General features: G+C 39.5%; 1 protein-coding gene across 2 annotated transcripts in view; it reads right to left on the bottom strand.

Moving 5' to 3' along the window:
* Nucleotides 1-12,588, bottom strand: part of LOC141509771 (uncharacterized) — a 58,361-nt gene extending 45,773 nt beyond the window's left edge. The window contains exons 1-2 of one of the 2 annotated variants that reach the window (XM_074219559.1): nt 12,225-12,588; nt 11,991-12,032 (exon numbers count right to left, since the gene is read on the bottom strand). In XM_074219559.1, the coding sequence (XP_074075660.1) occupies nt 11,991-12,032; nt 12,225-12,368 (186 nt within the window). In that variant the 5' untranslated portion in view covers nt 12,369-12,588. Of the gene's footprint in view, nt 1-218; nt 3,739-11,990; nt 12,071-12,224 lie in introns of those variants that run through there. The other variant, XR_012474701.1, reaches the window with a different exon arrangement.
* Between the last annotated feature and the right edge of the window lie 2,691 nt (nt 12,589-15,279).

Below are 15,279 nucleotides of genomic sequence, written 5' to 3'. Positions count from 1 at the left end.
ATACATTACTCTTCACCCAGGTATCCTCAAACATATAGACCTGGGGGGAAGCCAGAAACTACTCACTTGTATAGACAGGATCTTTCTCAGCAGTTCAGGGTCTGGAGTACCTCTCACCTCTACTAGTTTCCTTCAAGGATTAATCTAAGCACCACTTCTGGTAAGAGAACTATTCTGAACCTGTATCCTATTCTTCCCCCCCCCCCCCCCCCGGGGAAATTATCTTTCTTCACCTTTTATGTAATTGATATCTACTATGCTAAGTGTAAACTAACAGCACAGAGACACAATGGACTGATCAACAGGCCTTTATATGTACCCAGATGGTAGGAATATAAAGACAAAAAGGAGTCATTTGCTTTCACTAACAAAGGAGTTTTAAGTGCTATCCTTGGAGGTGGAGATGGACTCTACCTACAAAATCAATGCAGGGAGGCACTAGCAGCTAGATGACTGGAAATGACCACATGGTGGAGGTGGTATTTGAACTTCATTCCAGAGGAGAGGAATTCTATGGAGAGCATTCCAGACACAGGGCATTATAGGAAGAGGTAGAGAAATGGGAGTTGGAGTGCTTTTAGAAACTGAAATAAGGCTAGGACAGAACACACAAGGGAAGAATATGTAAATGTCCAAGAAAAAGGTTGAACAAGGTAGTCAAGGGATTTTAATGTGCATGTGATCCTAGGAGTAATAGAGAGACAACAGTTCTTAGAGCAAGGACATAACACAGTCATATGGAAGTTGGACTGGGGAAGAGAGGGACTTGAGGTAGAAAAACCCATTATTAAATAAATGGTCAGTGAACTAATTGAGTATCAACTAGGGGCTAAACTTCCTATTATACTATGTAGCATGATCAAAGAGCATGAAAAATGCTCATACCTCGCCAAGTACAGCTGTACAATTTGACTAGTTATGCTTAAACTGTTGTTATCTTTCCAAAAACCATAGGCACCAACAGAGAACTCTAGATGCTGTCATAGTAACAAAATTTAAGAAATAATAGTACCTCAAAGCTGTTATTTTTATTCTTTTTGCAAGGCAATGGTGTTAAGTGACTTGCCCAAGGTCACACAGCTAGGTAATTATTAAATCATATGAGACCAAATTTGAACTCAGGTCCTCCTGACTCCAGGACCAAAAGCTATTATTTCAACTCAAGAGTTTAGAAAAAAATTAAAACTATATAATGAAAGTTGGTATACCTCAAAGGGGACTTTAGAAACCTACCTGGAAGGATCTCAGGGAAACAAGTCCAATGATATACTTTTGAAATCACTGTTCATCAATAAGGGCTTTGGATGGCCCAAAGCAGCTCATTTTACCTCAATCTGAGTTCTAAAATAAAACTATTCTTAGTTCCAAATATATTGCTACCTCCTCCCTAGGTAACTCATTCATGAATATGCAAGAAAAAATGCAGCTGAGAAAAATCAATTTGACACAAATCAATGAAATCTAATAATATCTGTAATATTCAAGACCCATTGTTCAAGGAAAAGGAGAGGCAGGTTTAACCAGAGGTCATCTTTCAGATTCTTACACCCATCATTTTCTGGGCTAATAAAAAGTCTTTCTTGCCTCTGTCGCAATAACAATCTCTAATAAAGAAAAACTGAGGCAACAAAGTTTCAAGAACATTTGATTTATTAGCAATTGCCAATAAATGGGCTCAAGGGCTCCTCAGCAGCATAGAATACATCAGGTAAGGCAGCTCTTTTAGAGTGAGCCTATACAATCTTGGGCAACAAAGGTGTGTCTCAATTCTGACTGGTTGGTGCTAAGGTCATTAACCACAAATCACACCTAACTTCATCAGGTGCCCCAACAACTGGACTAACATTCTCAGGGAAAGTCTCGTGGTTGGCACCGTCTAGGGGAGAACAGAATCTTGAGGTCTTGTTGATACTTTCTGAGGGAACACATGATTTATTCCTGCTTGAATTAAAATTTTGTGGGTGGAAAGGACTCTAGAAAGGAGAACTAACACTCAAGGTTGTTTTCTTGGCTACTAAGGAGGTTGTAGGGTATGGGCAAGTTGATTATTCTTGGATTATGAAAGTGTACATGAGGAAAAAAATAACATGATGACTTAGCCAGCGATGCATGATTACTTTGTTGGATGAACGGTGATTTGTGTTAAAAATAGGGAACTTGCAATTTGCAGACTTAAGTTCAAGCAAAGTTCAAGTTCACATACTATGGGAAAGGAAGACAGAACAACTCGATCATTAACATACAGCAAATTGATTAAGTCTTAATAAGTAATACAAAAGATAAAGTGGCATATCAATTGTTCAATTCTGCAATTTCCCACTTTGATCTTTAGGAGACATATCTCTCATGTATGAAAACCAGAAACAAGATCAATATAATTAGACATGATTGGTATCCCTTAGAAATGGGGAGACTGCATAGGTTATACAAAATCAGGCTGAGAGAGGGTATTCACATAAAACATCATCAAACATAGAAAGCAATAATTACAAAAAGGAAATCAACCCTGGGTTAACTTTACCTCAGCAAAGTCAGCCTGTGAGAACACTTGAGTAGTATATACATTTTAGAGAAGGTCAAGGATTAGTTGCCCTCTCCTCCCAGTCAGGAAAACACCCAAGAAATTCAAGAATAAGGGTCATCCCACAAGGAAGTAGCAGCAAGTGAGAACAAGGGGATCCTGGACAGGAATGGGCAGCCATGCCTGGAGGGGGTTTTACGGAGATGATTACATCAGCTCCATGACAGCAACATTCATTACCCAGTTCTCAAGAGAGAGGGCTATAGCAATGGTCTTGAATTGATGGTAGTGGAACACAAATACTTTCAGACTAAAACATACCTAGGCTGATCTACAGCCAAAAGTCTTTCTATCTACTGCAGGCGCATTGACAGAAATATTCAGGGGGCAGTCCCCTTTGGTACAGAGGCAACGGCGTGGGGTGGGGGGTCAGGGGAAGAGAAGCCAGGGTGTTGATGAAGTAGTTCCGCTGGATCACCAGAAATTCTTGATGTAGATGAAAAAGTCCAATGGTCAAGTTGTACTGCAGTCCCCACCCTGGGAGTACTTTCAGCTTGGATGGTGGAGACCACAGATGTTGCTCTGACTTCCAGATCTGCTTCTCAGGTTCCAGGAGCATGCAGGCGGACTTAATACAAACGCAATACAATTTAGCACTATAATAAATAGTTCATATGGTGAAAAACCTGCTCAAGCCATATGGTTCTGATTTTTATTAACAATAGAGTTATAAGAACATCAGATTAAGAACCCTTCCTTCCCTGAAACTTCAGAGAATTTCAGTGGCTGTTTTCTATCTTTACTTAAACCCTACACTTGATCTTACAAAGAGTCCATGAGGGTCTAAATTGGAAAATGAGACCTTTTTCTAAAAACTAAGATAAGTACTTTAAATAGGAAAATAATTACATTCTCTTCGCAATTAGTGACACAATTTATCAACACAAACTTTATATGTTGAACTTTTCAATGCAATTTTGAATCATCTTTGTCATATATATATATATCTATCTCCCATCTCCCTCTCATTCCCTCTTATGATGATATTACTATAGCATAGACATGAATATAACTACATATATCATGGAAGATATTGCATATTTACATAATCTAGATGTTTCTATAGAAATACCTGATTACCTGCCATTAATCTCTAAAATGTGGTTCCACTTTATAAGTTGAAGTGTTTCATTCCAAGTGCTTATTATGGAAATTTGCTATGAAAGGAAAAAGAGGGACATGATTATGATGATACTGAGAAACTATAACAAGAGAATAATACACAGCTCTATTTTGATTTCAGGCCAGAGCAATAGGCAACAATCCAATCATACCCAAGTTCCACACTATCCATAAGGTACTAAAAGGCAGGCTCAAAATTATTCAGGTGGGAAAATTCCCTGTTTAGAAAGGAAGCTCAATTGGAAACCAAGTCAAGAGGATCCCACCTTCACCTTCGCAAGGTTGTCCCCTCAACTTTCTTCCAAAGGCAAACATCCACCTGTAGCAGTCCTCAGACTATAAAACAAGGCAGACCTTTGAATGGTGGATTATTGGGTTTGTGAACTTAACAGCATACCTGAAACCAAAACTCAGAATTATATCAGAGTCCCAGAAGACTTCACCTTAAATAGCAAAACTTCATGAAACATATGTTCAGGCAGGATATAAGTATTTGTGTTTTATGTGCCAATAATCATCAATTACAAATCATACCTCATCCATTGATAAAGTTTCCTAAATTCGTTATAATTTCTAGAGGAAAAAAAATTCACCACAATAAGTGATAGTTTTACTATCTAGTATTCAACTTCCAGTTAGTTAGATATGGACTTCCCCCTAAGAAGGACTGATAAAAATCACCATTCAAATAATAAGTTATTATAATTATCTAGTTGAAAGGAAAACATAATCCACTGAATATTAGCTGTTTTAATAATTTTTACTATTTTTAATAGTCCAATTTATAAGATATAAAATCAATTTATTCAAATGACATCCAATTCTGTCAATTAAAAGTAACCAGTCACTATTTTAAAAATGTACATTAAACTCCTTTGCAGAGTCTACAAGATACCATAACTTTTCCCAAGGACAGCTACAAATTCAGATCACAATTCTTGTCAGGGAGAGGGAACTCACATTTCTAATTATAATAATTCTATATTTTAGAGAAAAAGATACTATAGTACACAATTTTCAAACACTGTTCAACTTTTTAATTACGTTTCTGAAACAACAGTCTCCCAAATTCCATAATACAAGAAAAATCAGAGGCCTGAATGATTTACAGCATGCTATGACCTTCAATGTTATTTAATCTAAAACCCAATAATAATAGATAACATATAGACAGTGCTTACTATACCAAGCATTTTACTATCATTTTATCTTTCCAACAAACATGGGGGCAGGGGTGAAGGTGGCGGATATTTTCATAAAAGAATACTGAGGTGAAATAATTCACCTAAAGTCATAGAATTAAATTCCTGATGCTGGTTTTTAACTCGGATTTACTTGACAAAGGAATTTTTCTGGAGTATTCACTTTAGCAAATGTATTTGGCATTAAGTTCTCTGATAAAACACAATAACAAAATTTCAACCAGATCATATCTAGATTTATAATCCCTAATGATAATTTTTCTCAATTTTTCCAAGAGCCCACTGTTTTCAGAGAGCTTATGTTTTAATTGTACAAAGTTAACTGGTCTAAATATAGCAACACAAATTGAAAAGTGATGGTGAAACTACAATTGCTAAGATTCAATTAATTAAAACAAATAAATGTAAATTAAACAGTACCTTTGATTGATATATGTTGATTGATGTTCAAAAAGCTATTATGACAATTTCACTAATTCTTTGATAGTAAAGCAAATTCTATCTTCTCTGAGTCAATTAAATTTGCCTTACCATAAAATGTTCAACAATGATTCATACTGGAAAAGTTCTTTATTTGCTTTTACAAATTTGATTTCAAGAATTAATCTGAGTCTGATGGAGAACATAATTGTCCCAAAAGCTGAAGATATAATATTTTCTCTATTTCTTTTCAAATCACTCAAAAAGTCAAATCAATTTCTTTTGTTTTTTTCTCAACCTAACCTATCCTTTATCAGAATACTGGAATTTGCTTTATCAATTTATACTTTGGAAAATGAGATTATACTTCCAACTTGCTTTAATTTGTTTTATAATTTAAGTTTCCCAATTTTATTTCAGAAAATATCTATTTGCTTTAGCACTGAAGACAGAGACAAGACACATACTGAAATAATTTACAGATTTTGTTTTGCTTTCTCAAAACTTTAGTATTTTATATTAATATTTAGAAGTTACATACTCCTTTTAATGAGTTTTTTTTGTCATTTGAACACCCTATTAACTCCTGTGTTTAATTCTACCTTCAGTAATTCTAATTCAGAATATTATTTCAGTATCTATCAAGTACAAGTTTCACGGCATTTCAAATTAATAAATTTTGGTTGCATCATTCATGGAAGAGCACCAAATTTTACTTAATTTTCATTTGCTTCCTGATTTTAAAAGCAGCTTTCCTCTCTCCATTGTCAAACTGCAGACTATGAACATTTTGAAATTTACTAGCTGCAGTTCTCTTTTCTCTAATCAGTAAACTGGGCACTCCCCAGAGAAAGTGATAAAATCAAATTGTACAGAAACATTATAACCAGTTTGGAGAATTAAATTACAGGAAAACAACTTTTTGTTTCTCCTTAGCTTATAATACAGAAATTCCTGTAGATAAGAAAAAAGATTCCTGCCTTCTTATTTGTGCCTTCTGGCTGTTTCCTCTCCTCCCTCCCTCACTCCTTAAGTCGACCCACCCCCATATTGGTCAGAGGCGGAGAAGGAAAGGGAGAAGGGGACAGAGAGAGAGAGAGAAAGAGACACTTTCCCTTTGAAAGTTTTTCAAAGTCTGCAGAAAATTTTTACCAGAAATACTGTTTTCTTTTGAGCAGACTAGGAAAAGGGTTAGTTTAATTATCAAGACAAAACCAAACAAGTACTGGCCAGCTTTCCCTCCTTAAGTTTAATCAAAAAGTCAGTATGCAATTTCACTGACTGTAGTCTTCAAGTCTGTAATGAGTGAAATTTCTTCTTTGAACCTTACCAGGGACCCTTTTGATTTTTAATGTATTTTTCGATTCAACCTTTACATAATTTGAGAGATGGTTTTAAATCATTTTGAATTTACCTAACTGTAAAACCAATAATTCATTTGAGTAAGGTTCTCCCATTCACAGCTTTAACTTATTCTCCATCAGTGTGGGGGAAGTTAAGTATATTCCATCAGTGATAGCCACCCAGCAAGACAAATAATTAATCAATAATCCCTTAGATATGGGTGAAATTTTTCAATGGCAAATTCTAATATTTTGTAACATACAATAAGCAAAGTTTCCAGTTTTAGGTAGTGCCGCAGGTGAATTTCTAGAGGAACAGAATCCACGAAGTTAAAAGTGTGCACCTTTTGCCATTTCAAGCTGTACCAATAACCTGCCTTGACCCAACCATTTAAGCAGTTTCTATAAGGAGGTTTTCTTGGGAACACTACTCCCTGCTCCCATCATCACCTGGAAAAGGATATTAGATGGGTATTCTGTCTGCAGCAGTGACCTCCGCCACCAAGAGGGAGTCCATCACCTGAGGAGGATTGATGGACTTTCATGAGGCAGCTCCCACCCATCCTAATAAAGATAAGGAATGTAAGAATTCTTTGAACAGAAATTTGTCTCAAGCCGCTTCACTTTTCCCCTTTGGGAAGGTTTTATTAGTTTTCAATTTTTACAGTCCAATTTATAATTAAATGATTTATCTAACTGTGTAGAGATAAGATTCCTGGGATCACCCTTCAGAAAGAAGAGGGGTTTAATCCGATAGAATCCTTGTCTAGGGGTTATATGTGGTTCAGTCAAGTAGTTTGCCCTTGTTCTTTACAACCCAGTTCTCATGGCCAAGAAGATTCAGTTGCTTTGGGAATCTCAGTCACAAACCTAGTCCTCAATTCATGATTCTATGGTAAGCCCAGAAATGTTTAACAAGGAGTTGTTCATGGCCATTCTAACTGGTAGTCCTTTTTATAAAGGGTCATCTCAGTGCCAGTTTCAAGATAGTCTTGGGGCGGCTATGACCAATCATAGGACCAATATGGGTAGCCAATTGATGCTGAGGTTCCAACAGTGTAAAGGGGAATTGGAAACTGCCTTTATTTGCAACAATTAAATATAAACAGTTCTTGCTTTATATAATTTATATAATTTGCATTATGCAAATCCAACTTTACAAACCATCAGCCAACCACCAGTGATATAGACTAGGTACAGTGGGTGCGGAAGGGATAACACTGTGTATTCAAGTGAATATTTCATCATTAACTTAATCTTTTATTTCATAATTGTTTATCATCGTGGGCCAGAATGTAATGTCAATATTTTAGTACATTTTACGACTTGCATAAGGTATTATTTTATGTATGACTAGGCTAAGGAAAAGTGAGTGGATAGGAGTAAATTCAAATTCTAATCCTGTGACTAACCCCAAAATCATCTCACTTGCATTACGTAAAAATCATCTCCACTTGGGGAAATTGAAAACTATCTGGATGATGAGTTCAAACCCAAAGAATTTTATCAGCTGAAAAGTTATTTCACTATGACCAACTGGAACCAAATAAGAAAGTCATTGATATTACAAATTTTGCTTTTAACTTCACTTAATTTCAAAACTAGAATCTTTATTCAAAGCTATTTCATACAATTTTCTGCAAAGAAATCATTTCAGCACCAGATTTGCTGCCAATTTAATTCTATTTGTATAATAACTGTCTAGGTGTCCCAGAGTCCTTCCAAGGTAAAGAAGAAACTGTTCTATCTGCAAGAGAGATTCCTTTGCTTTCTGGAGAAGTAAATCTTCTTCCCCTTCATGCAGGAGAGACTGTTCTACCTGCAACAGCGATTGTTCTACTTGCACCAAAGATTGTTCTATGTAAAACAAAAACTGTCCATTCTGTTGATAAGGATCTTCCATTTAGGAGCTTACCTTGGCTAGGAAGATTTTGGGTTAGGCCCGAGGGGGAGTCCGTCCTCCGGGGCAGTCTTTTGAGAAGGGTTCTTCTGAGAAGCAGTCCCGGGGGCTGGAGGCCCTCACTCGGGTCCCATCTGGGCCGCCAACTGTCGTTACAACAATCTGTGATAAAGAGAAACTGAGGCAATAAAGTTCTGACCACATTCGATTTTTTAGCAATTGCCAATAAATTGGACCCAGGGCCCTCAGAGCCAAGGATGCATTTGATAGTCAAGGCAGCTCTTTTAGGGTCAGTGCAGAGAAACTGAGCAGCTTTTACAATCTTGAGCAACACAGCTGTCCCTCATTTCTGACTGGTTGGCGCTAAGGTCACTAACCACAAATTACACCCAACAGTCACCACGTGGCCTAACAAATGAACCAACAGGAATCTGGTGGTCTGGTTGATGCTTTCTTAAGGGGCATACTATTTATGACTGATTTGAAACTTGTGGGTAGAAAGTTACCAGAAAGGGGAACTAACACTCAGGGCTGTTTTTCTTGGTTACTGGGAAGACTGAAGGACAGGGTCGAGTTGATTGCTCTTCTGTTTAAAGCACACAAGAAGAAACAATAACAGGATAGTAATACAAAATAATGGTTGCTTTGTTGAGAGGAAATGTTACAAAAAGGGAGCCTGGGGCAGCTAGGTGGCTGGAATCAGGAGGACCTGAGTTCAAATCTGATCTCAGACACCTAATAATTGCCTTGCTGTGTGACCTTGGGCAAGTCATTTAACCCTACTGCCTTAAATAAGTAAACTTTTAAAAAAACCAACCAGCAGCTGTAAACTTAACTTCAGAGAGAGTTCAAATTCACATACTAAGGGAGAGAAACTAATACACAGCAACTTGATCATCAATATAAAGTAAACTGATTAAGCCTTAATAAAACAAAACAAAATAAAGTGGAGTATCAATTTTCAATTCCACACCTCCCAAAAGAACAAAAGTCCATCGAAATTCACCAAGGTCCCTTTACAATCCATGTAATTCAGGACAAACAGTCCTGTAACTATCTGCAGATAGCAATATCTGGGGATAGAAGTCCTCTGAAGAAATTCTCTATCACAAGGACTTGTTGCTTAACTCCAACAATAGGAGCCAATGACAGCATGGAAGATTAATGGCAAGCCACACCATTCCATGGATAGTCAGTAGTCTAGAAAACTATCAACTTTATCCCCAGTCTTGAGACAGTCATGAGATAGTTTAGGATGCTCCTACTGTAAATATACATTCTTGAGTAGTCTGATCTCACATTGGAAACATAAGATAATGATTAATAAAGAAGAAATGGGGGGGATATAGGAAACCAGAAACAAATCAGAGGCTGAGATGAATGCTATCTGGGATTCAGATGTTGAGGGAATATTTGGGTCTACTGGTTTAAACTAAATAAGAATAATAAAAGAATTCTGTCAGTTAAAGAAATTGAGAAAAATGTTCTCTCCTGAGGTTTTACTAGGGAAAGAAGTGATAGCAGAATCTTTTCAAACTGCATCACCAAGATGCCCAAATGGAGGTTATTGTTGGAGGAGAAACTGATACTAAAATATGATGAAAGGGATACCCCCCAAAATAAAGGAGGGTATTATAGAAGTCTAGGCTCTTCGATCTCCTGGTATCAGTCACTCTGTGCCTCTTCATTCTAGGCTACTCTGGCTCTATTATACTTACCACTCTTCATCTCTCTTCATCTTCCTCCAGCCCTTGCCACAATATGTTTAAGGCTGTGCTCTATCCTAAACTCTATTTTTCTTACTCTGGTTAACCTGATTGAAGCTGTGTCTTCAAGTTGAACTGCTAAGACTTTTGCTCAGATACATACACACACACACACACACATAGAAATATAATAAGATGCACAAGATTATACAATTAGGGTGGCCTAATGTCTTCTACTGCAGCTAGAAGATGGGGTCGTAGCACTGACTACAGTGAGAAGGTTTTGTTTCTTCCCTCTCTCCATGCCACTGAGGGTGTCTGGAAATGACCAATTTCTCATCCATTTCTTGACAGGATTATCCTATTTTACTATTTACCCCTCCAACTTACTAACACATATTTTAAGGGCGCTGCAGAGACTAAGGTGAGAATTCTAAATCCTTCCCTCTATCCAAAGGTATAGTCACTTGAGAAACGTGATATCTATATTTTGGGTATAATTCCTCAGGAGTTACACTAGAAATGGCATCATCTTTGCCACTGCCTACCCATTCCCAAGAGGTACCCTTGCCTTCCTTCTTAGGTAATTTCAGTACCCAAGTCTTATTTATTTTGCAATACTAGCTGACTTCAACATTCACAAGTTAGCACTAAAAAAGATCAAATGGGTCATTAACATTCCTATCAATCACCTTGCAATCTACAACCAACAATCACCATGTGACCTCATCACCTGTGCCTCTTCATATTATAGATCTCAAACTTGGCAGCGCATTTCTCACTCCGATGTCTTTACTGTTTAGATCTTCCTATGCATCAGTAACTTTCATTTAACTCCTAGTATATGCCACACTTTGGCTGCTCTTTCTTCCTCAAAGGACTAACCCAGACATTCTCCTGATGACCAACATATTTTTCTTCTCTAAACATTCCCTTCTAGGATTACTGAAATTTCCTTTCTGTACCGAATACTCAAAGAATCTTGTCTTTTTTTCAACACAATACAGATTCTAAAACTTGCCCTCGAATACTTTTTTTTTCCAATTAGAAATTTTTGCTTCATGGAGGCAGCTAGGTGGGCAGTGGATAGAGCACCTGAGTTCATATCCCCGCCCTTTCAGACACTTATTACCTAGATATATGACCTTAGGTAAGTCACTTAACGTCACTGCCTTGCCAAAAATAAAGAAAGAAATTTTTTGTTGTTGTTTTAGGTTTTTGCAAGGCAGTGGGGTTAAGCGGCTTGCCCAAGACCACACTGGCCGCATTTGAACTCAGGTCCTGGGCTCTATCCGCTGCAGCACCTAGCTGCCCCCAAGAAAGAAGAGGCTGCTTCTAAAGTCAAAGCAAACTCATCGTCTTGGGCGTCCCTCATGGACAAACAATTTGAAATCCTACGAACTGATGGCCTCCCATTTCCTAACACCTATTCACACGACTTCCTCGAGATGACGCTTTAATATCCACCTTCCAATTAGCCCTAAGCCCAAGTCGAGGAAACCTTCGAGAATCTTCCTTTCGTTCTGGGCCTCTACTACTGCCTTGCTCTACACGGACAAGGCCCGCTCCTCTCCGCGCTTCACACGCAATCCCGGGGGGCGGCCGGCCCAGGCCGTGGCGGCCCCGGTCAAGGGGCGCCTCCCGTATCGGGCTGATGCGGGGTCCGCAAGGAGGGCAAGCGGGCGGCGCCGGGGCTGGGCGGCTCCTCCGACTCACCTGAAGGCTGGCCGGCGGGACGACGGGGACCATTCCTTTTCCCTGGTGGAAAACAACAGACTTCTCAGGGGGCAGATCTGCGAGGGAGAGATGGAGGTCAGGGGGCAAAGGTCAGGAGGCTCGAGGGACCCGGCGGGAGGGGAGGGGGGGGCGTCAGCCCAGCGCCGGAGCGGAATGGCGAGGCGGGGAGGGGGGGCGGGGGCGGGACCCCGAGCCCTTCCAGGAAATACTCACCTGGAGGAGGTAGAGCCGAGCCCCTACGCGCCTCAGCGAGGAGCAAGTAAGGCCGCGGAAGTCTCGCTGGCACGCTTCCGGTCCCGGCAGGCTCCGGGCGCCTCGCCTGTCCCTAAGGCCTCCTGGGGATCGTAGTTCTGGCATTTATTGCAGGCGTCTTCCGTGAATGCGCAGGCGCAGCGCGAGGACCCGCGGAAGGGCTCCCCCTGCTGGCCGGCTTAGCTTGCAGTAGATCGCGCCATATAGCTCCGGGACTTTCTAGCTCCACTATCACGGATTCACGTATATAAAAATAATGGCGATAATCATTATAACTAGTTTGTGTTGTTCCTGCTTTCCTCATCCTCAACGCTTTGTTTTTCCTTTTCCCTATTGGCTTGTCCAGCTGTCATTTCTTTTTACCCCCGCCCCCGCCCCGCCCCCACATGCCACGAGAACAAAGGCTCGTGGCCCCGGTTCGGTTTAACTGTGCGTGGTCACGTGCTCTGCGCCTCCCACCGGAGCGAACCGGGGCCTCACACACGCGAGGCATGCGCGGTACGACGAACACGTGACACTGGCTGTGCGACCTTGGACAAGTCACTTAACCCTGATTGCCGCCCAGGGCCCTCTCCAGTCCTCCTCATTCCTATCTGGTCACTGGACCCACATGACTTCAGAGAAGAAAGTGAGGCCCCCCCACACTCTCAAGTCCAGTTCACTGCTTGTCGTCGTATCACCTTCCTGATGTCTTGGCCTTGTTCAAAATGAAGGACAAACATCCTCCTCCTCCTCCTCCTCCTCCTCCTCCTCCTCCTCCTCCTCCTCATCATCATCATCATCATCATCACCTCCTCTGGGTTCGTGGGGAAACTTCATTTAGGAGCTGGCAGTTATCACTTTCAAAACAAGAAATGATTCAGTATTTGATTCCTTGGCCTGGGATAAAGGCCAATATTATCTGGGGACCAATCTGGTGAAGACTCTGGCCAACTGCATCAGTTTGGGGAAGAAAAATATACTTTAAAGTTGGCACAGAGGATAGAGCACCGGCCCTGGAGTCGGGGGACCTGAGTTCAAATCCAGCCTCAGATTCTTCATAATGACCTAGCTGTGTGGCCTTGGGCAAGTCACTTTAACCCCATTGCCTTGCAAAAAAAAAAAAAAGGATCATTTTCACCTTGCGGGTCCTTGTCCTTCGTTGAAGAAGACAAAGTGGCAGAGATGAGTTACAGTGTATCCCACTGCGGCTGATCAGACCAATAGGAGCTCAGAATGCTCAACCACAGATTGGACACCACTAATCCACCTTGTTCTGTGCTACATTATAAACGTTTAAATTGTAAGAACCTTAAAACACAGAGCTAAAATAATACAACAACAAAAATGGATTAGACATGAAGTTTTATTCTCTGGCATTTACCATTACTCTTAGGTGGAGATCATTCTACCCATGACCACACCAAGCTGAGGGAGATCAGAAAATTTTTAGAGCAACAAGGGGAGGGGAACAGAAAACACATAACAAGAGTGGATAAAATCTTAAATTTGCCTGGAGACCATTCTATTATTTGATATCAAAGAGAATCTTCCTTCTACAATGCTATTTTGAGTGAGGGAGGCAACTTTTTTGACTTTAAGACCAAGAGGGCAAACTCTACAAATTATAAAGGACACAATTCTTTTCTGTACTACGGAGGGCAGGACAAGTCTTCCTTTCAAAGTCTAAGGAGGACACATTCACAGTAGTTAAGAAATATCTCAATAGTTGTGAAACATTATAGTAATTATTATGCTTTGATATTTTCTACCATTTTGGTCAAAGATAACATCATTTATGTCAGCTGGAGATCAACTAAAGAAAAAAAAAGAGAGGGCTATATCGAAAGGGGAAATAGCGTTTCAAGGAGACCTAGGACTGCTAAAAGAATGGTCAGGCAACAAACACAAGGTCTGTCTACTTGGGGGAGCGTGAAGATAAATGTCACAGGTCACAAAGAGCAAAAGGGGGCAGTTCCCTTTGATTGAATTACCTGTACAATAAAGAAGTGCAAGAGGAAGAAAGTAAATACAAATACAAACTTCTGGCCCATTTCTTTTTTCTTCTGGATCCATCTAATATCTTTTGTGTCTCCAGGAGTGTCAGTGAACATGCTTTTTCCAAGTACATTCAGGTTACTTGTATGTATCTTCCTTTTTGAAAAAAAGAAATGCCTCAATACAAATTTTAGGTCAAAATCTATGATTTTGGAACCTCTTTGATTTACCAGTAGTCACAGAGAGACCTTGGTTTATAAACAGAAAATTTTTGAAAAAATTAATTTTATATGCAAATTCAGTTTTAAGACTCATTTTTAAAATACTTGGCATTACTTTATTTCTCCCATTTGGGAGATGCTGTTCCACTAAAAAAGCAACTTCCATAAGAATAATTACTTTTGGAACAGTGTTTATTTAGAAGGTGGTTTATAAATTAGTTTTAACTTTTTTGCCCATGTTTAAAAGAATCAGATGAAGAGAGAAAAAAGTGTATTCCTCTTGAAATTTTTTTAAAAAATAGATCACAGGGGGCTGCTAGGTGGCGCAGTGGATAGAGCATTGGCATCAGAGTCAGGAGTACCTGAGTTCAAATTCAGCCTCAGACACTTAATAATTACCTAGCCGTGTGGCCTTGGGCAAGCCGCTTAACCCCATTACCTTGCAAAAACTAAAAAAAAAAATAGATCACAGGTCATCCATCTTTGGATGTATTTTTTCTTTTAAACTGATCACATGATAACAGGGATTTACCACAAGGCCCAAAGGACATAAGGATAACTATCCTTTTTCATTCCTATATCAGTTTCCAGGAAAGGCTAGGTGGATGACCAAATGCCTTGAGCCAGATTTCAAATCAGCCAGGTAAGACATTTCCAAATGGCAAATTTGAGAAATGAGTTAGGAAAGTCCAATCTCAGAACTTCTTGAATAACCACTTCCCCAATGTTTCTCAATGACACTGTCACCCACAGATATCTAGGATCCCCATAATGTTGCTGGTCTCATAGTTATCAGTCCAACCTAAATCTCCTTTATA

The sequence above is a fragment of the Macrotis lagotis genome, chromosome 1, assembly GCF_037893015.1.
Source record: "Macrotis lagotis isolate mMagLag1 chromosome 1, bilby.v1.9.chrom.fasta, whole genome shotgun sequence".
Taxonomy (NCBI): Eukaryota; Metazoa; Chordata; class Mammalia; order Peramelemorphia; family Peramelidae; genus Macrotis; species Macrotis lagotis.
The sequence above is the reverse complement of the archived record's forward strand: the minus strand, read 5'-3'. Positions and strand labels throughout refer to the sequence as shown.